Here is a 22,177-nt window from a genome sequence, read left to right as displayed (position 1 = left end):
CTACCATTCCTCTATATTGGCTTTTGGAATTTACAAATGCAACAATTTAGAAATCAGATGAAAGGTTTAGGGCTGGAAAATACCTTTTAATAGATAAAAAGTGCATTTTATATACAACTCTATAGATCAGACCAAAATGAGGGACGAATGAGGAGGAATGAGGGACAGAGGGACATTCCTCCAAATCAGGGACAGTCCCTCGAAATCAGGGACAGTTGGGAGCTATGTGATCTTGGTTACATAACATAGTTATGTTAGATCTAAATGTGTGATTGTACGGTCAGAATGTAATGTGAATGGTGACCCTAAGGGCAAAACTTTAAAACCTGATAAAGTCTATGAAACTCTTAGCCACTAGAAATGAAACTGAATGCACACCCTCCACGTACAACCGGAGGTAGCGGCTTTACAGGGACGAAAGGTAATGAAAGGAGCTGCTTTTTTAAAGGTGAACTAACCCTTTAAGCACTGTCAGAGTTCTGCCTGTACAAAGTGAACAGTATCAGTTCAATAAGAGCGTGCAGAGCTATGTTGGTGTACGTCGCCCCTCCCAGCCCAGGTCAGCTGCACTCCCTCCCTTTTCTCAGTTCCCTATTCCAGCATGTCTTGTTGTGTTATATAAAGGCAGGCCTTATACTGTCAGCTGATTTCTCCAGTGTCTGTCTGTTCTATCCCTACCATGGCCCCAATGCCCTCCTTGTTGCTGCTGCTGCTCTGGGGCTCCTTCTCCTTTACACTGCAGGACTGGGCAGCCCCTCGTTATAATGTCAGCCTGGACCTGCCACCCGAACAACGCTGGAAGGCAATTCTCTCGCATTACAACCAAACCTACCTCAAAGAGAGCATGGAATTCATCTACAAGTAAGTTTTTTTATTTAGAAACTCCTGCAGATCTTTTTTCCAGGGTAAAAACTTATTGGAAGTTTTTATTCTTTTCCTTTCAATTTACCTTCTTTTTAAAGTGATTGTTAACCCTGTTATACCACTTGTACCTACAGGTAAGCCTATAATAAGGCTACTGTAAATATCTCCTAAACTTGAATGGTTTAGGACAGGGGTCTCAAACTCAAATTACCTGAGGGCCACAAGACAAGTTTTCATATGCCATGGGGGGGCCGCATGCAAACTTTCAAACTTCAAAAACAACAGTACTGGTGTCAGCGAACACATTATTAACCTCCAGCACTGGTGTCAGCGAGCGCATTATTACCACCAGCACTGGTGTAAGTCAGGGTTTGACAAATTTGCTTGGAATCTAGGAGCCAGCTAAAAAAGTTAGGAGCCAGAAAACGCACCCCGTCCCGACGTGCTTGCGCGCAGAAGCGAACACATACGTGAGCAGCGCCCGCATATGTAAACGGTGTTCAAACCACACATGTGAGGTATCGCCGCGATTGGTAGAGTGAGAGCAATAATTCTAGCTCCTCTGTAACTTAAAACATGCAACCTGTAGATTTTTTTAAACGTCGCCTATGAAGATTTTAAAGGGTAAAAAAGTTTGTCGGCATTCCACAAGCGGACACAATTTTGAAGCGTGACATGTTGGGTATGAATTTACTCGGCGTAACATTATCTTTCATAATATTAAAAAAAATGGGGATAACTTTACTGTTGTCTTATTTTTTAATTTAAAAAAGTGTAATTTTTTTCCCAAAAAAGTGCGCTTGTAAGACCGCTGCGCAAATACGGCGTAACAAAGTATTGCAACGATCGCTATTTTATTCTCTAGGGTGTTAGGATAAAAAATATATATAATGTTTGGAGGTTCTAATTAGAGGGAAGAAGATGGCAGTGAAAATAGTGTAAAATGACATTAGAATTGCTGTTTAACTTGTAATGCTTAACTTGTAATACCAACGGCCACCACCAGATGGCGCCAGCTCACATCTGGTGGTAATAACTTGTAATACCAACGGCTCACCACCAGATGGCGCCCCTCACTTCCACCCTGCCTGCGGGCCATTTATAACTGGTCCGCGGGCCGCAAATGGCCCGCGGGCCGGTACTTTGAGACCACTGGTTTAGGAGGTATGTACCATATACGCTTGCGCCAATGTCATCGGTGCATGCGCACTAAAGTAACGGCTCGTAACGGCTCGATCATGCCGTTTCTAAAGGGCCTGTGCTGTTACCGCCGGCTGCCACGTGCATGCGTGGGAGTGACGTCATCGCGGAGCCAGCAAACCTGGAAATTACTCCGGGAGACATTTTATTTTAAAGCGGGGGTTCACCCAAAAAACTAATTTTTAACATTAGATTAAGGCTAATTGTGGGAAGCACAATCGGGTGTTTTTTTTTTTAAATCAATGCAGTACTTACCGTTTTAGAGATAGATGTTCTCCGCCGCTTCCGGGTATGGACTGCGGGACTGGGCGTTCCTATTTGATTGACAGGCTTCCGACCGTCGCATACAGCGTATAGAGCCGCACCGACGTTCAGCTTCTTTCGGCAAGTCGTGACGCGCTGTATGCGACGGTCGGAAGCCTGTCAATCAAATAGGAATGCCCAGTCCCGAAGACCATACCCGGAAGCCGCGGAGAACATCTATCTCTAAAAAGGTAAGTACTGCATTGATTTAAAAAAAAACACCCGATTGTGCTTCCCACAATTAGCCTCAATCTAATGTTTTTTCGGGTGAACCCCCGCTTTAAAGTATTTCATGATGCATATTAGCCCATTATGCCTTTGTCTTGCAGATTGGTTTTTCATTTTTATATGGGTTTACAACCACTTTAATGTCTTATTTGTTTTTTTCCTGTGTCCCTCGTCACAGCGAGGTACGTCATTTCCAGCATCGCATTGGCTCCTGGGAGATGAGTGTCATCAATCCCAGGAGACAATGGGCATCACCGCCATCGCTATGGAAACCCATCCGACATGCAGTGGGGCCAGCAGATATCGCACTGCACATGCACACGAGATTGGGAGGTGCATGCTGAATCCCGAAAGATGGACACAGCGGTTTCACATGCTCACATTCTAGATGTCCGAGGAAAAAAAATGTTTTAAATGCTGCACAAAAACAGAACAAAGGACAGTTTTGAAGATTTCTAAATGTAAACAAACAAGCTGTGACTATACCAGGGCTACTTTTATCTGAATTTTTTTTTTTTACGGAATTGCATTCTATGCATTAAGATAAAAAGCCTTCTGTGTGCAGCAGCCCCCTTCAGCCCCCCTAATACTTACCAGAGCCCCATTTCTATCCAGCGATGTCCAAGAGTGCCTCTGCCATCAGAGACACTCCTTCCTAATTGGCTGAGACAGAGCAGCGGTGCCATTGGCTCCCGCTGCTTTCAATCAAACTCAGTTAGCCAATCAGGAGAGAGAGGGGGCAGGGCCGAACCGTGGCTCCGTGTATAAATGGATACACGCCTGCAGCCATAGCAAGCTGCCCTGTGCAAAACTACTGCATAGAGCAGGTAAGTATAACATGTTTGTTGTTGTAATATAAAAAAAAAAACACAAGACTTTACAATTATGTTAACCACTTGCCGACCAGCCACAGTATATATACTGCGGCAGGTTGGCTCTTCTAGGCAAACCGACGTACCCGTACATCGGTCCGCAATCGCAGTACATAAATAAGTACGTAAATAGGGCAGATCCCCGTTCTGTCAGGGGACATCATGGAGATCAGGAACAGTGATCTCTGTGGTGTTCCAATAAGCCCATCCCCCATACAGTTAGAACACACTGAGGGAACACAGTTAACCCCTTGCTTGCCCCCTAGTGTTAATCCCTTCCCTGCCAGTGTCATTTACACATTGATCAGTGCATTTTTATAGCACTGATCAATGTAATAATGTCACTGGTCCCCAAAAAGTGTCAATTGGGGTCATATTTGTCCACCGCAATGTCGCAGTCCCGCTAAAAATCACAGATCGCCGCCATTACCAGTAAAAACATAAAAAAAAGTCCATAAATCTATCCCCTATTTTGTAGACGCTATACCTTTTGCGCAAACCATTTAATATACGCTTATTGTGATTTTTTATACCAAAAATATGTAGCAGAATACATATTGGCCTAAACTGTTAAATAAATTAGTTTTTTGTTTTTTTTGTATATGTATTATAGCAGAAAGTAAAAAATATATATATATTTTTTTTAATTGTCTTTATTTTTTTGTTTATAATGCAAAAATTAAAACCTGCAGAGGTGATCAAATACCTCCAAAAGAAAGCTCTATTTGTGGGGGAAAAAAGGACATACATTTTGTTTGGGTATAGCGTTGCACGACCGCGCAATTGTCAGTTAAAGAGACGCAGTGCCGTATCGCAAAAAAATGGCCTGGTCATTAAGGGGTTAAAACCTTCCGGGGCTGAAGTGGTTAAAGTAGAACTATAAGTAAAACTTTTTTTTTTTTTTTTGGATAGCGTAATGGAAGGTTATAAGCCCTGTGTGTTGTTTTTTTTTTTTTGCCATTTGCGTCCCATTGGGGAGATTTCCCTTCACTTCCTGTACCATAGCCAAACAAGAAGTGAGAAGAAATCCCTGCAAATTAAGAACTAGTGTCCCCATTGGAAATTTCCCCCTGTATTACTTTTCAGGGGACAACCCATTTTTTTTTTTTTTTACTTTCATGATAAAGGTAAACAAGACAAATGGGGCAAAGGTAGCAATATAAACCTAATATGTGTTCTTATACCTCTCCCCTCTATCCAAAACTTAAAAAAAATAAAAAAGTTTTGCCTTTAGTTATACTTTAACCACTTGCTTACTGGGCACATATACCCCCTTCCTGTCCAGGCGAAATTTCAGCTTTCAGCGCTGTCACGCTTTAAATGACAATTGCGCGGTCGTGCGCCGTGGCTCCCAAACAAAATTGAGGTCCTTTTTTCCCCCACAAATAGAGCTTTCTTTTGGTGGTATTTGATCACCTCTGCAGTTTTTATTTTTTGCGCTATAAACAAAAAAAGAGTGACCATTTTGAAAAAAAAACAATATTTTTTATTTTTATTTAAAAAAAAAAAAAGATTTTTTTCCTCAGTTTAGTCCGATACGTATTCTTCTACATATTTTTGGTGAAAAAAAAATCGCAATAAGCGAATAGTGATTGGTTTGTGCAAAAGTTATAGCGTCTACAAAATAGGGGAAAAGGGGATTTTTTTTTTTATTATTATTTTTTTTACTAGTAATGGCCGCGATCTGCGATTTTTGTCAGGACAGCCATATTACGGCGGACACATCGGGCGCTTTTGACACATTTTTGGGACCATTCACATTTATACAGCGAACAGTGCTATAAAACTGCACTGATTACTGTATAAATGTGACTGGCAGGTTAGGGGTTAACACTAGGGGGTGATCAAGGGGTAATGTGTTCCCTGCTAATTAATTCTTACTGTGGGGGGAGGGGACTGACTGAGGGAGGTGACCGATGGGTGTCCCTATGTACAAGGGACACAGCATCAGTCTCCTCTCCCTGACAGGACGTGGATCTCTGTGTTTGCACACAGAGATCCACGTCCCTGGCTCTGTGACTGCTGATCGCGGGTACCTGGCGGACATCGCGGCCGCCAGGCACACGCATCGGCACCTCAGTGACTTGCCAAAACAGTGAAGTTGCAGATGCTTCGCTTCCCTCCTGTTCCTGGTCCCGGGGGCTGTACAGCGTCTTTGGTCAATGGATAAGCGTCACGCCTTTGACGCGTTTCGTCATTGGTTGACGTCATCAGTTTTACATGTGACTTTGGGACTTTAAGTTTTAAATGTTTTTGTTTTACTGTTTACCTTAGTTAATTGAACAAACTAAGGTTGTAAGCTGATTGGCTATCATGTACAGCTACAACAGATTTTAACGTCTACAGTTTTAGTAAATCCAAACCATAGTTTTTTTGTTGATGCAGGGATCTCTCCCACTGTGTCTTTTTATCCCAAATACCCCCCCCCCCCCCCCGGCAGAATACACTGATCAGCACTGAAGCCATTGGCTGCAAGTGCTGATTGGATGCACACATACTAAAAGCTGTTGGCCGGTTCCTGCTGAATGGGACAACTTTCAGTACATGTGTACATGGCTTAACTTGTGCTCTCAACCGACCTGTCAGGCCATCAAATGACTATTGCCATAATTGATCACATGTGCAGCACCATGGCAATTGCAAATCAAATAGAGGCATTGCAGCTTCCTTGCCTGTAAGTGATAGAAGGATTTAGGTTTGCACTTACAATGACAGGGGTGCTTACAATGATCAGCTTGTATTCATTTACCTAAAACCTTTATTCCAAAAGGAAAAAAACTGTTTGCTGTAGCCATCTAAAAAGGGTAACCTGGAGTTCAGCTTTATTTGTTAGCCAAGTCCATCTAAATCTGCCAATACAGCTAACACTACCCAGGGCTGGACTGGGACAACAATTTGGCCCTGGACTTCATCCAGACTGGCCTACTTTGACAGGTCTCTTTCACAGCGGCCGGACAGCTCCCACACCCCCCCCCCCCCCCCCGGCCACCCAAGCCCCCTCTCCCCCTTCACTTATTAGAGTAGAACGGCTGGTACTCTTATAGGCAGTACCAGTGGGGAAGCTAGACATTATTTCTCCCGGGGCAAAGAATCAGTTTGGTGCCCCCCCCTCCTCATGGGACAAGATTAGGCAGAAGTGAGAAACTCCCAGTCCGCTGTCACTAAAGCCGGCCCACTGAACCATCGGCCCACCGGGAAACTCCCTGTAGTCCCAATGGCCAGTCCATCCCTGACACTACCCTATCTCCTGACTAACAATGCTGCTGTTCAAGGTGTCTCCATTTCTCCTCCATCCAGACACCAGACTGCACAGGAAAAAAAAACTCACCTGACACCAACATTGAAAACAATGGTTTTGTCCTTGCAGAGACTTATGCCTCATACACACGATCCGATTATTGTACGATTATCGTTCGCATTTTGTTGCTTAATACTAATATCGAATGCAACAGTGCAAAATGTGCTCTACGAAAAGTACGATTTTTGTCGTACGATTCTGGAAAAACTTCTGGTGTGCGTAGCTACGTATCTGAAAAGATGTCAAATACGTGTGACCCCTGTGCCCTTCTGGTTTCGTTTTGTGTTTCCGATCATGCATGGTGTTTGTCTATCGATTTTTAGCGGACGCATACTGTACTGCTTGTCGTACGTTGGGCTGTCGTCCGAGCAAAGTTTTCGAGTTTGTCCCTTTGGATTTTGTTGGACAGACTGTCGTGATTTGAAAGTAAGGGAAAAAACTGCGCTAAACCAAATACAATAAAGTAAAAAAAAGCAGCTAGCACACAAACAAACAAAGTACGAAGCAATTGTGATACAAAAAGTGCAGCGCTAATGTGTGATGGTCAATATAAATTAAACTTGGCCAATGGTGAACGAAAAAGTCCAAATGATGAGTCTCCAAACAAATAAATGAATCACTTCAACAGGTGGGTAATTCACAGTTCAAAACTGTATGAGTGCTGGATGGATATTTCTCATAAATTATATATAGCTTGTCTGAAGTAATCATCCAAAACATCAAAATAAATGAAATGGGTACTCTTACCGACAGATGTGGACTCACATGTTAATACTAACAGTAAGTCTAAAAGGCTTGATGGTCTCGGCAGACCTGGAACTCTGCATGGATCGTCACTCCAGGCGGTGGTGGCTGTATTAATCCAGTCGAACGAATAGCTCCAAACCAGGAACCAGGCAGATACGATGCAGCAATGCAGGTCAGATGGCCGGCCTCAATGGGCAGGCAGGACATAAGTGAACATGGAAGTAAAAAAGAGAGTGCTCCAGATGGTGCAAATCAAACTAAACCATGGAAGGTTTTATTGAAAGTTTGCATAAATCACGTGAAAAAACATAAAAAGCAGTATAGGGTGCTAAGGTAGCAACGCTGACGCGTTTCGGCATACAAAGCCATAAACAGGGGCCATCATGCTTTAATTTATATTGACCATCACACATTAGCGCTGCAATTTTTTGTTTCACAAAGACTGTCGCGATTGGCTGTCGAAAGCTGTGTACTAACGATCAGATTATCGATTGATTAACCACTTAAGCCCCGGACCAATATGCTGGCTAAAGACCCAAGGGGTTTTTACAGTTCGGGACTGCGTCGCTTTAACAGACAATTGCGCGGTCGTGCGACGTAGCTCCCAAACAAAATTGGCGTCCTTTTTTCCCCACAAATAGAGCTTTCTTTTTGTGGTATTTGATCACCTTTGCGGTTTTTATTTTTTGTGCTATAAACAAAAATAGAGCGACAATTTTAAAAAAAATGCAATATTTTTTACTTTTTGCTGTAATAAATATCCCCCAAAAACATATATAAATTTATTTTTTCCTCAGTTTAGGCCGATACGTATTCTTCTACCTATTTTTGGTAAAAAAAATCGCAATAATCGTTTATCGGTTGGTTTGCGCAAAATTTATAGCGTTTACAAAATAGGGGATAGTTTTTTTGCATTTTTATTTTTTTTATTTTTTTTACTAGTAATGGCGGCGATCAGCGATTTTTTTCGTGACTGCGACATTATGGCGGACACTTCAGACAATTTTGACACATTTTTGGGACCATTGTCATTTTCACAGCAAAAAATGCATTTAAATTGCATTGTTTATTGTGAAAATGACAGTTGCAGTTTGGGAGTTAAACACAGGGGGCGCTGTAACATTTAGGGATCACCTAATGTGTGTTTACTAGTGTAGGGGGGTGTGGCTGTAGGACTGACACCATCGATCGAGTCTTCCCTATATAAGGGATCACTCGATCGATGCGCCGCCACAGTGAAGCACGGGGAAGCCGTGTTTACACACGGCTCTCCCCGTTCTTCAGCTCCGGGGAGCGATCGTGACGGAGCGGCTAAAAACAAATAGCCGCGCCGTCGTCCCGGATCGCTCCCCGTTCGGAACCCCCACCCACGTCTAGCAGAGGACGTACAGGTACGTGGATGTGCCTGTCCGTGCCATTCTGCCGACGTAAATGTACATGAGGAGGTCGGGAACTGGTTAAGATCAATCCGAAAGTGATTTTTATCATCCGATAATCGGATTGTGTGTACGAGGCATTACATTGTAAAAATGCTCATCTCTGCACATGGTGTTAAAGTGGTTGTAAACCCTCACTTACTTGTTTTACCTACAGGTAAGCCTAGATTAAGGCTTACCTGTAGGTGTTTGCAATATCTCCCAAACCTACACGGTTTAGGAGATATTTGACACAAAGAATGCACCGGTGTCTGCGGCGCATGCACGCCGTAGACAACCGCGCACGCGCACTGAGAATGCCGGTTTTCTCAATGGGAAATGCCGGCTTTGACGGCTCCCACACGAATGCGTTGATACCCGGAAGTAACCTCCGGGGGATATTGTCACACAACTGGGTGGGATTCAGGTGCATTGCTCTGCCCACCCTTTTTTGAAGCCTATTAGAGCCTCTGGCTCTAATCACGTGCTTCAAAAAACACACCTCCGCCATTAGAATTCATGAGTCCGGCGCCCTGTATGTAGATCGGGGAGCTGGACGCATGGATTTGGGGGCAGTGCCTATGAGCCCCTAATGGACGGGCTGCCACCAGTAGTGAGCACGCAAAAGCTCCCCACATAGCAAGCGGCTTATTATATGGGCACTGGGCGGGGGTATGAAGCCAGAAGCGCCAGAGGGGGAACCCAGAAGAGGAGGATCAGGGTTGCTATGTACAAAACCATTGCACAGAGCAGGTAAGTATAACGTTTGTTATTTTACAGGTAATGAAATAAAAAACAAAGTTTTACAATCACTTTAATACAACTGTATTGCTAAAGCATTTTTTGTTATGTGGTGTGTTTACTCTATATATTTAAAATTACAAACTCCGTACAGAACCAATTAATGTATGTTTCAAAAGTTTGTGATATTGGATTACTTTTTTTACTGCTAGACTCACTTTAAGCAAAATTATGAGATGACAATACAAGTAAATGTGGAAATATGTGTCAATTTTGTATAATTTCCCTGACTGTTATGCCGCGTACACACAATCATTTTTCGTCATGAAAAAAAAAAAATTTTTCGGCATGTAGAAAAATCAAAGTTTTTCCAACTTCATCAATAAAACGACGTTGCCTACACACCATTATTTTTTAAAAATGCTCTAGCAAAGCGCGGTGACGTACAACACGTACGGCGGCACTATAAAGGGGAAGTTCCATGCGGATGACGCCACCCTTGGGGCTGCTTTAGCTGATTCTGTGTTAGTAAAAGACGATTTGCGCTTTTCTGTCTGTTACAGCGTGATGAATGTGCTTACTCCATTACGAACGGTAGTTTTACCAGAACGAGCGCTCCCGTCTCATAACTTGCTTCTGAGCATGCGCAGGTTTTTAACGTCGTTTTAGCCCACACACCATCCTTTTTTACAACCCGAAAAACGACATTGTTTAAAACGTTGTTAAAAAATGCAGCATGCTCGAATTTTTTTTTTGTCGTTTTTCAGAAGCCGAAAAATTATGTGAAGCCCACACATTATCATTTTAAATGACATTTTTTTAAAACAAAGTTTTTTTCATGCCGAAAAATGATCGTGTGTACGCGGCATAAGCCCTAGTTCACATTGCAGCAATCGGTGGCTATTGACGGAAATTGCACCGTTCGAATCGGTGCGACGCTGCATTTGTGTCGCTGCACGATTCCCAAAAGTAGTTTCTGTACTACTTTTGGCGACTTCAGGGTGTGATTTCAATAGACATCGCTGCAGAAACCCGCACAGATATCTCTGAAATCGCCCCCCGAAGTCAGGACTGACATGCTGGAATGAAATCGTATGAGTTCAGTTGAACTTGCACAATTTAATTCCTGCGGTCATTATGGGCCAGATCCACAAAAGGGATACGCAGGCGTATCTGCTGATACGCCGTCGTATCCCTGTTTCTATCTATGCGGCTGATTCAGAGAATCAGTTACGCATAGATATTCCTAAGATCCGGCAGGTGTAATAGTTTTACACTGTCGGATCTTAGGATGCAGTACCGCGGCCGCCGCTGGGGGCATTTCTCCTCGAAATTCCGCGTCGGGTATGCAAATTAGCACTTACGGAGATCCACAAAGGTTTTTCCCTTTGTTAATTCTCCGTAAGTGTTAGTTTGCCGTCGCAAAATTAGGGCTGCTTTTACAAAGTGTAAACTTAGTACACCATGTAAAAGTATACCCTTCTTTCCCGCGTCGCTGTCAAATTTTTTTTTAACATTTTTTTTTTCCTGCCGCATCTCTTTTTTACCCGTCGCGATTCACAAAACTTGGCGCAACGTAACGCAAAGCACGTCGGGAAAATAGCGTCGGGAGCATGCGCAGTACGTCCGGCGCGGGAGCGCGCCTAATTTAAATGGGACTCGCCCCATTAGATTGGGCCCGCCTTGCGCCGTACAGATTTAAGTTACACAGCTGCAAATTTCTAGGTAAGTGTTTTGTGGATCGGGCACTTAGGTAGAAATTTTGCGGCGGTGTAACTTAAATCGGAACATTTAAGTTAAGCCCGCTGGTTGTGGATCTGGCCCTATGAACCCAGGATTAAAGATAGAAAATCTCTTATCTAATTGTGTACATTTGTATTGCAGATCATCAATACCAAAATGGGTCCAAGCCATCATCCTTCCTCTGGCAGAAATTGACATAATATTTTTAGTCCGGGAACCCTATGCTGATGAGATAAGAGGAATAGCTAGAACACTTGAAGTCAGTGTTGGATATATATTGGGTGTAAACCTTGCCTATGAAGCTACAGCGTAAGTAGCACTGTAAAGACCTCTGATGAAATATTGTCTTTTTTTATATTACCGGTATATTAGAAAAATGTTCTAACTTCAATGGTATACTTGCCAGCAAGAGGGTTATTAAAATGTGCAGGAAGAGCAGGCGCCTGTTTGTGTTGTTCCCTCGCCAGCTGGATGAGCAAGTCAAACCACGGCAGAATATAAGTTGTCAGTGTGAGACTTAGTGTCGGTGTTCTGTCGATTAGTGTCCCCCTGGCGGATAATGTCCCCCCTGTACTGCGCAGGCGCAAAGCTCGCAGTTATGAGGTGGTCCTATTCACTCGAATATACTGCGTTAGGTGGTGGTACTGCCCATCAAACATGACAGGGGGATAATTTTTGTCATCATCGCATTGTGATTGCAGCATGTGAATACCCTTGTCCAGCTACACAGCTTAACCACTTCAATACCGGGCTTTTTATACCCACCTCAATAACGGGCCTATTCTGGCACTTTTCTCTTCATCATTCTTTTGCTAGAAAATTACTCATAACCCCCAAACGTTATATATGTTTTTTTAGCAGACACCCTAGGGAATAAAATGGTGGTCATTGCACGGTATTTGAGCAATAATTTTTTAAACGCCTTTTTTTTTGGAAAAAATATGGTTTCATGAATTAAAAAATAGCAAAACAGTAAAGTTAGCCTAATTTTTTTGTAAAATATTAAATATGATGTTACACCGAGTAAATAGATACCTAACATGTCACGCTTTAAAATTGTGCACACTCATGGAATGGCGTTACTTAAAAATCTCCATAAGCTGCGTTTTGACATTTTTTACAGGTTACCAGTTTAGAGTTACAGAGGAGGTCTAGTGCTAGAATTGTTGCACACGCTCTATACCTCGGCAATACCTCACATATGTGGTTTGACCGACGTTTATATACGTGGGTGGGACTTACGTGTGCGTTCGCTACTGTGGGCGAGCTACCGGGGACAGTGGCGTTTTAAAAAAAATAATTGTATTATTTATTTTTTTACTTTACTTATTTTTTTTTATTTTTACACTTTTTTTTTATTTAAATTTTTTTTGAGCACTTTTATTCCTATTACAAGGAATGTAAACATCCCTTGTAATAGGAATAGTGTGTGACAGGTCCTCTTTATGGAGAGATGTGGGGTCAATAAGACCTCACATCTCTCCTCCAGGCTGGAAAGCATGAGATTGAGAAAAACAATTCACTGGTCTCATGCTTACTAGCCGCAATCGCGGCTTTGTTTACTTCTGGGTACCCGGGCTTGACGTCATCACATCGCACCCGGGCCTCCGACGGTCGTAGAGATGACTGTTGACCATCTGGTCACCAGTCATCTCTATGCTTCCCATCCGGCGCTGGGCGATTCTTTCTATGGGCCCCCGATGGCATCATTCAGATATCCCCTTACAAAGCCCAGGACGTCATATGATGTCCACCCAGGATGGGAGATCCCCTCTGTGGACGTCATATGACTATGGGCCGGTATTGAAGTGGTTAAAGTGGAGGTTCACCCTAAAATAAAATTCTAACAATACATTGAGAAGACTGATTACACTGCGGGTATGCTGGTTTTTTTTTCGTACATACCTCGTTATCGCCGTTTCATCCCTCGGCTTCCGGGTATGATTCTTGCTGGACTGGGCGTTCCTAGTTGATTGACGTTCCTCCGACCGGTGCATATTGCGCCTCACGAATTTCCGACAGAAGCCGAACATCATTGCGCAGGCGCCGTATAGAGTCGGTTCTATACGGCGCCTGCACAGCGACGTTCGGCTTCTTTCTGAAAGTCGTGACGCGCAGTATGCTTCGGTCGGGGGAACATCAATCAACTAGGAACGCCCAGTCCAGCAAGAATCATACCCGGAAGCCGAGGGATGAAACGGTGATAACGAGGTATGTACGAAAAAAAAAAAAAAACCCCAGCATACCCGCAGTGTAATCAGTCTTCTCAATGTATTGTTAGAATTTTTTTTTAGGGTGAACCTCCACTTTAACTGCCTATTTTTACCCCCCCCCCCCCAACTGCAAGTGTGAACCAAACCTTTCAGTCCCATTGACAAAAAACATAGGGAAATTAGTGGTCAATTCACTAACAATTACCGTAAATATCGCATAAACAACATGCGGTAAGCTCAGTCCAATTTACAAACCTAACAGAGTAAAAAAAAATCACATTATCAAAACTTTACCGCAGTAGTTATTTACCGCACAACTATTAGGGAATTGAACATTTGAACAATTGTTTCCACATGCGTTATTTTACCGCATTTTTTTTCCAACATTAACTCTTAGGCCGGGTACTAACGAGCAAACGTGTACGGTGAAAGCGGTCCGTCGGACCGTTTTCACCGTACATGCCTGCCAGAGGGCTTCTGTACGATGGTTGTACTAACCATCGTACAGAAGTCCGCGCGTAAACAATACGCGGGGCGTGTCCGCGTCGTCGCCGCGACGATGACCCGGCGATGACGCGGCGACGTGGGCGGGCCTGCCATTTAAAGGCTTCCACGCATGCGTCGAAGTCATTTGACGCATGCGAGGGACGGCGGGTGCTCGGACATGTACGGTAGGTCTGTACTGACGACCGTACATGTCCGAGCGGGCAGGATTCCAGCGGACGGTTTTAAAACACGTCCAGGAATATTTGCCCGCTGGGAAAAGGCACGGCGGGCAAATGTTTGCTGGAATTCGGCCCGCTCGCGCCTACACACGACCGAACATGTATGCGGACCAGTTTCAGCATACATGTTTGGTCGTGTGTACGGGGCCTTAGTGAATCGACCCCATGGAGAAATGAAGTTCCCATAGAGCAATAAAAACCTGACAGACATTCATACTTTCACTATTGTACTCAACACAAAAAAAAAATGTTTGGCATTAGAAAAAGTTTAATCCAAAACTAAATATAAAAACAAAGCTGTAGTACTAGTACTATCTATGTCCAAGATTAACAATTAACCCTAAAGATTGGAGGTTAAAGGGCAGGTTTTTATATTGGTGTGCTATTGTGGTAATGTAGAGTTCAAATTCCATGGTCTTTAGTTTTAATTTTTAAACCCTTAGGTGTTAAAGGTTATAGCATGTATATCATATACAGCGTACTGTACATATTCCAGTGCACATCCTAAACTAGAAAATATGAGTTCCTATTAAAAACTGTACAGGTAAATGTTTTTGATGTTGATGTCACTAGATATTCATTACTTTAAAGGACTGTATTAAATAGTTGGAGTTTGTATTTAAAGGGGTTGTAAAGGTACATATTTTTCCCCCTAAATAGCTTCCTTTACCTTAGTGCAGTCCTTCACTTACCTCATCCTTCAATTTTGCTTTCAAATGTCCTTATTTCTTCTGGGAAATCCTCACTTCCTGTTCTTCTGTCTGTAACTCCACACAGTAATGCGAGGCTTTCTCCCTGGTGTGGAGTGTCGTGCTCGCCCTCTCCCTTGAGGGGGATGGGGCAAGCGGGAGAGTCAGGAGGCCCACTAACGCACAGCTCCTTTCTCTATCTGCAAAGTAGACAGCGTCCTGACACTCCTGCTCGCCCCCTCCCCCCTCAAGAGGCTTTCACCACACCAGGGAGAAAGCCTCACATTACTGCGTATAGTTACAGACAGAAGAACAGGAAGTGAGGATTTCTCAGAAGAAATAAGGACATTTAAAAGCAAAATGGAAGGATGAGGTAAGTGAAGGAGGACTGCACTAAGGTAAAGGAAGCTATTTAGGGATTTTTTTTTACCTTTACAACCCCTTTAAGGTGAATAATGTTATTAAAGAGGAGGTCCAGCCCCCCACGAAAAATTTAAAGTCAGCAGCTACAAATAGTGCAGCTGCTGACTTTTGATATATGGACACTTACCTGTCCAGGGCGCCTGCAATGTCGGCACCCAAGCTGATCTTTTGATCGGCTGTCGGGTGCAGCCGCCGCCATTCCTGGTAAGGGAACCCAGCAGTGAAGGCTTTTAGTTTCGCAGCCGGTTTCCTTCTGCTCATGCGCGAAGTGTGCTCTGCTTTATAATTGGTCCGGCAGGGGAGAAAGGAGGAGGGGGCAAAACTTCCGGGAGACTGGGCTGCAGCCTGGTCTCCCAGAAGTGGGGAGCGGTACCTGTCAAAAACAGGTACCCATCCCCCCCTCCCCCCCGAAATGTGCCAAATGTGGCACATGAGGGGGAGAAGGCGACAGATAAGTGGAAATTACACTTTTGAGTGGAACTCTGCTTTAATGTGCTATGAAATTTTTATAAACTTTTCAGTGTACAAACTAATTATATATAACAATTGGGCAACTATATGTGCTTATGTCATATAAAGGCAGTGCTTCCTCCTTACAAGCATGGCATATTAAAGGGGTTGTAAAGGTTTGTTTTTTATTTTCTAAATAGGTTTCTTTAAGCTAGTGCATTGTTGGTTCACTTACCTTTTCCTTCCATTTCCCTTCTAAATGTTTTTTTTCTTTGTCTGAATTTCTCACTTCCTGTTCCTCCTCAGTAAGCTTGCCCCCATCATCCGAGCCGATCTGGTTGGGGGTTAGTCAGCCAGAACAGCTTACTGAGGAGAAACAGGAAGTGAGAAATTCAGACAAAGAAAAAAAACATTTAGAAGGGAAATCGAAAGAAAAAGGTAAGTGAACCAACAATGCACTGGCTAAAAGGAACCAATTTAGAAAATAAAAAACAAACCTTTACAACCCCTTTAAGTCTGGCTTTCTGTTCTTTCTCAGGGAAATTCTCTCATTGTGTTAAGAATTACTGAAACTGGTCATTGCAATACTTTTTGTCACACCGTATTTGCGCAGCGGTCTTACAAGCGCACTTTTTTTGGAAAAAAATCACTTTTTTGAATAAAAAAAATAAGACACCAATAAATTTGGCCCAATTTTTTTATATTATGTGAAAGATAATGTTACGCCGAGTAAAATGATACACAACATGTCACGCTTAAAAATTGCGCCCGCTCGTGGCATGGCGTCAAACTTTTACCCTTAAAAATCTCGATAGGCGACGTTTAAAAAATTCTATAGGTTGCATTTTTTGAGCTACAGAGTAGCTCTAGGGCTAGAATTATTGCTCTCGCTCTAACGATCGCGGCGATACCTCACTTGTGAACACCGTTTGAACACCGTTTTCATATGCGGGCGCTACTCGCGTATGCGTTCGCTTCTGCGCGCGAGCTCGTCGGGACGGGCGCTTTAAAAAATTTTTTTTTTGTTTTCTTATTTATTTTTATTTATTTTATTACACTGAAAAAATAAATAAATACATTTGATCACTTTTATTCCTATTATAAGGAATGTAAACATCCCTTGTAATAGAAAAAAGCATGACAGGTCCTCTTAAATATGAGATCGGGGTCAAAAAGATCTCAGATCTCATAATTAGACTAAAATGCAAAAAAAAAAAAAAAATTGAAACTGTCATTTTTTCAAATGACAAAAAAAAAAAATTTCTTTAAGAGGCTGGGCGGGACTGACGTTTTGACGTCACTTCCGCCCAGCAGAGCTATGGGGACGGGCGAAGGAGATTTTTCCTTCAGTCTCGTCCCCAGTCAGCAGCCGAACGCACCCGATCTCCTCCGCCGCTATCGACGGCTCCGGTAAGCGGCGGAGGGCGTGGGCCTCTCCCGCCACCGATAACGGCGATCTCGCGGAGAATCCGCCGCGGAGACCGCCGTTATCGTGTACCGGACCGCGCACACTAAAGATAGATACCTCGGTTGTGGCAGCAGCTGCTGCCGTTACCGAGATATCCATCTTTAAAAAGAGGACGTACATCGTCGTGCGCAGGTCTGAAAGTGGTTAAAGTGGATGTAAACCCACTCTCATCCTTTCTAAACAACTGCCATAGTGCTGATCTATAAGGATATAGATGCCTCCTGTATGTATCCTTACCTGTCAAATGTCTCCCCTCTGTCTGTTATAAGAACTGAAAAACTGCAGATTCTGTGGGTGGATCTGTTGTCTGGAGCTCTGTGGGTGGAGTCGTGATGTCAGTAGACTCCCCGCCCTCCTCTACACTCCCCTTGTCAACATGAATTTTCTCCTGTGTATCCCTTACACTAAAATCTGCTATGATCACTAACATCCAGTCAAAATCCAGAAAAGTAACCACATGACTTCAGAAAAGGAGTGGGGGTGGGAATTAAAAAATAATGCCTGTCTCCAGGCTAGTGCATGAGATATGTAAATTAACTGTCATTTCACAGCAAGGGGGCGGAACGGACTAAGGTTTTTCTCTGTAAGTCTGTTTTTAATTTACTGAACAATAAAAGAGGATTGCTCAGAGCTGGATTAACTCTGTTTGGCAAGACTGGGCACAGATGATAGGAAACCTTATACTGTACATTGTGACATCAACAAATTAAAAAATACATTTGGGTTTACATCCACTTCTGTATAGAAGTATTTCATAGGGTAGAATTATAGAATTACTTCATAGAACACAACTAATGTCATGTATGATTGCTTGTAATTTTGTATTCTGTAATATAGGTATTGCACTAGTATAATTGCTCAAGACACAAAAGGAAATATTTATCATGGGAGGAACTTGGACTATGCCTTTCCTGAAATACTCAGAAACCTCACCGTGGATTTGGATTTTATTCAGAATGGAACGGTATAGTATAATTTGTGTTCAAAAACAGTAGATTTTTTTTTTCTGAATGCTGTATGTAAATAGAAATGCCTCAACTACTTTAAGACTTGGGTCGTTTCTGACACTTTGGGGGTTATTTACTAAAGGCAAATCCACTTTGCACTACAAGTGCAAACTACAAATGCAACGTGCACTTGAAAATGCACTGAATGTGCACTTGGAAGTGCAGTTGCTGTAAATCTGAGGGGTAGATCTGAAATTAGGGGAAGCTCTGCTGATTTTATCATCCAATCATGTGCAAGCTAAAATGCTGTTTTTTATTTTCCTTGCATATCCCCCTCAGATCTACAGCGACCGCTCTTCCAGGTGCACTTTGAGTGCAATTTCAAGTGCACTTGGCACTTGTAGGGGCAGATCCACAAAGCGAGTACACCGGCGTATCTACTGATACGCCGGCGTACTTTCAAATTTCCCGTGCCGTATCTTTGTTTTGAATCCTCAAAACAAGATACGACGGCATCTGGGTTAGATCCGACTGACGTACGTCTTCGTACGCCTTCGGATCTAAGATGCAATTCTTCGGCGTCCGCTGGGTGGCGTTCCCGTCGTAATCCGCGTTGAGTATGCAAATTAGCTATTTCCGATGATCCACGAACGTACGAGCGGCCGTCGCATTCTTTTACGTCGTCTCTAGTTGGCTTTTTCCGGCGTATAGTTAAAGCTGCTGTTTCGTGGTGTATAGTTAAACCTGCTATGTTAAGTATAGCCGTCGTTCCCGCGTTTAATTAGAATTTATTTTTTTCATTTGCGTAAGTCGTCCGTGAATCGGGATGGACGTAATTTACATCCACGTCAAAACAATGGCGTCCTTGCGACGTCATTTAGCGCAATGCACGTCGGGAAATCTAGGGACGGCGCATGCGCAGTTCGTTCGGCGCGGGGACGCGCTTCATTTAAATGAAACACGCCCCCTACCCGCCCAATTTGAATTCCGCGCCCTTACACCGCGAGAGATACACTACGCTTCCGTAACTTACGGCGCAAATTCTTTGTGGATTCAAAGCTAAAAAAAGTAAGTTACAGCGGCGTAGCGTATCTCACATGCAATTCTTTGTGAATCTGCCCCAATGTTTGTACTTGTAGTGCAAAGTGGATTTGTCTTTTGTAAATAAGCCCCTTTGTTTACAAGTAAAAATCTGTAGTTTTTGCTAAAAAATTACTTAGAACCCCCAAGCATTATTTATTATATATTTTTAGAAGAGGCCCTAGAAAATAAAATGGTGATCGTTGCAAATTTTTTATGTCACACGTTAATGAATTTTAAGGCAAAAACACACAATATATAATGCAATTTTTGGTTAAATATAAAAGATAATGTAAATGGATTCTAGTCTCTGCTTTGCAGGAACATAGGGGCAGATTCACAGAGCAAGTACGCCGGCGTATCTACTGATACGCCGGCGTACTTTCAAATTTCCTGCGTCGTATCTTTAGTTTGAATCCTCAAACCAAGATACGACGGCATTTGGGTAAGATCCGACAGGCGTACGGCTTCGTACGCCTTCGGATCGCAGATGCAATACTTCGGCGTCCGCTGGGTGGAGTTCGCGTCGTTTTCGCGTCAGGTATGCAAATTAGCTTTTTCCGACGATCCACGAAAGTACGCGCGGTCGTCGCATTCTCTTACGTCGTCTGTAGTCGGCTTTTTCCGGCGTATAGTTAAAGCTGCTATTTTGTGGCGTATAGATAGACTTGCCATGTTAAAGTATGGCCGTCGTTCCCGCGTCGAAATTACATTTTTTTTTTTGCGTAAGTCGTCTGTGAATATGGATGGACGTAAGTCATGTCTAAGTTAAAAAAATGACGTAGTTGCGACGTCATTTAGCTCAATGCACGGCGGGAAATTTAGGAACGACGCATGCGCATTTAATTCGGCGCGGGGACGCGCTTCATTTAAATGCAACCCGCCCAATTTCAAATACGCCGCCAGAAAAACACTACGCCGCCGTAACTTACGGCGCAAATTCTTCCTGGATTCGAATTTACGCCAGGTAAGATACGGCGGCGTAGCGTATCTCTGATACGCTGCGCCTGTCCAAATGTATGTGAATCTGCCCCATAGAATCTATCCCTTCACCCCTGTTAGAACAGCGATCTGCCTTGTTTACATAGGCAGATCGCTGTTCTGTGTTCTTTACCGACGATCGGCGGGTCCTGCAGGACATTGAGTGCCCAACACCCGCAGATCAGCTTCTGTTCTGAATAGTCCCAGCAGAATCGGCACGTGCCCCCTGCTGATGCACAATCACATACAGTATATATACGTGATCCTGCGCACAGCTGCTGCCCTGTAGCAGTAAAACTGCTATAGGGCAGTCAGCAAGTGGTTAATTGAGGCATTTATAGAGTAATTTTGAAACGACATTGTTTGAATTCTTGGAGCAGAATTCATTATTCAATGTGATTTTCTGAAGAAAACTAGACAAGAAGCACCATAAGTGGTAGATTAGGGCAAATATCCATAATAACAACCACGCACATTTTTGCTGCTGAGACAGCACTAGCACCGATAATAGATGTGAGTCAATAAACTTGGGAATTTGGTTTTGTATGTGGCTACCAAACAAAAATAAGACTTCCAGCCAAAAGATGTCATCCATAACTTGTCAAACAGTTATCTATTATTCTTCTAAGGATTGGAAGAACCTGATGACCTGCTAACCACCATGAGGGTCCTTTCACCCTTGCTCAGCGGGGATCGCTCCATTGATCCCCGCTGAGCCGGCAGATGACAGGGCGGTCCCCGCACACTGTGCAGGGACCGCCCTGTCTTTTCTCCGCTCTCCCCTATGGGGGGATCGGATGAACACGAACCGTCTGTCCGTGTATATCCAATCCGATCCGCAGACGGGAGGACAAATAGGGTTTTCCTCCGTCTGCAGAATCGGAGGAATGCGGAAGCGGGCGAGATCGGGTGTCAGCGCATGTTCATCCGCTGACACCCGCAATCTCATAGGGACCAATGTATGTCCCTTTTTCATCCACATACGGATGGATGAAAAAGCGGACATACGGTCCGCAGGTGTGAATGGGGCCTGAGAATCATAACAATAAAAAAAAAAAAAACGCCAGCCAGGACCAAATGTTTTGAGCCTTTGCTATGGTTTGCGGAAAGGACATGTTTCGTAGAATCATCTAGTAACGTCTAAATTGCTCTGAAAAGCTCTAGAGTGGATGTGTCTACCTCTCTATAATAAGCTACTGAGCACATACCGTGTTTCCCCGAAAATAAGCCCGGGTCTTATATTAATTTTGGAAGCCAAAAACATGGTAGGGCTTATTTTCGGGGTAGGGCTTATTATTGTGTGGACTTCTCTACCCCTCTCCCTCTCTGCCTGACAGGAATCCCGTGTGAAGTAAAGTAAAAAGTATTGTGTCAGGTACCTTATTATAGCGCTGCACCTGGCTTCCATAGCCTGCCTGAGCTCTCTTCCACAAGCCAAACTTTGCAGAGGGAGGGGGGCCGACATCCCCCACTGACAGGAGAAGGAGATCTGAGTGCCGCTCTGGGCTTTCTATAGCCAGTTTGAGCTCTCTGCCGAGCATTTCAGGGGGAGGGGGTGGACATCCCCCACTGACAGGCAGGAGAAGAAGGAGAGAGTGCCGTTCTGGGCTTCCATAGCCCGCCTGTACAATCTTCTGCAAGCCGAGCATTGCAGAGGGAGGGGGGCGGACATCCCCCACTGACAGGCAGGAGAAGAAGGAGAGAGTGCCGTTCTGGGCTTCCATAGCCCGCCTGTACAATCTTCTGCAAGCCGAGCATTGCAGAGGGAGGGGGGCGGACATCCCCCACTG

At 43.7% G+C, this 22,177-nt stretch overlaps 1 protein-coding gene across 1 annotated transcript in view; it reads left to right on the top strand.

The window, feature by feature from the left end:
* The first annotated feature begins 606 nt into the window (after positions 1–606).
* Positions 607–22,177, top strand: part of LOC120916545 (N-acylethanolamine-hydrolyzing acid amidase-like) — a 73,535-nt gene continuing 51,964 nt past the window's right edge. The window contains exons 1-3 of the mRNA XM_040327591.1: positions 607–861; positions 11,553–11,720; positions 18,217–18,343. Of these exons, the coding sequence (XP_040183525.1) occupies positions 680–861; positions 11,553–11,720; positions 18,217–18,343 (477 nt within the window). The 5' untranslated portion in view covers positions 607–679. The remainder of the gene's footprint in view (positions 862–11,552; positions 11,721–18,216; positions 18,344–22,177) is intronic.

The sequence above is a fragment of the Rana temporaria genome, chromosome 1 (assembly GCF_905171775.1).
Source record: "Rana temporaria chromosome 1, aRanTem1.1, whole genome shotgun sequence".
NCBI lineage: Eukaryota > Metazoa > Chordata > Amphibia > Anura > Ranidae > Rana > Rana temporaria.
This window is presented reverse-complemented; position numbering and strand designations above follow the sequence as displayed.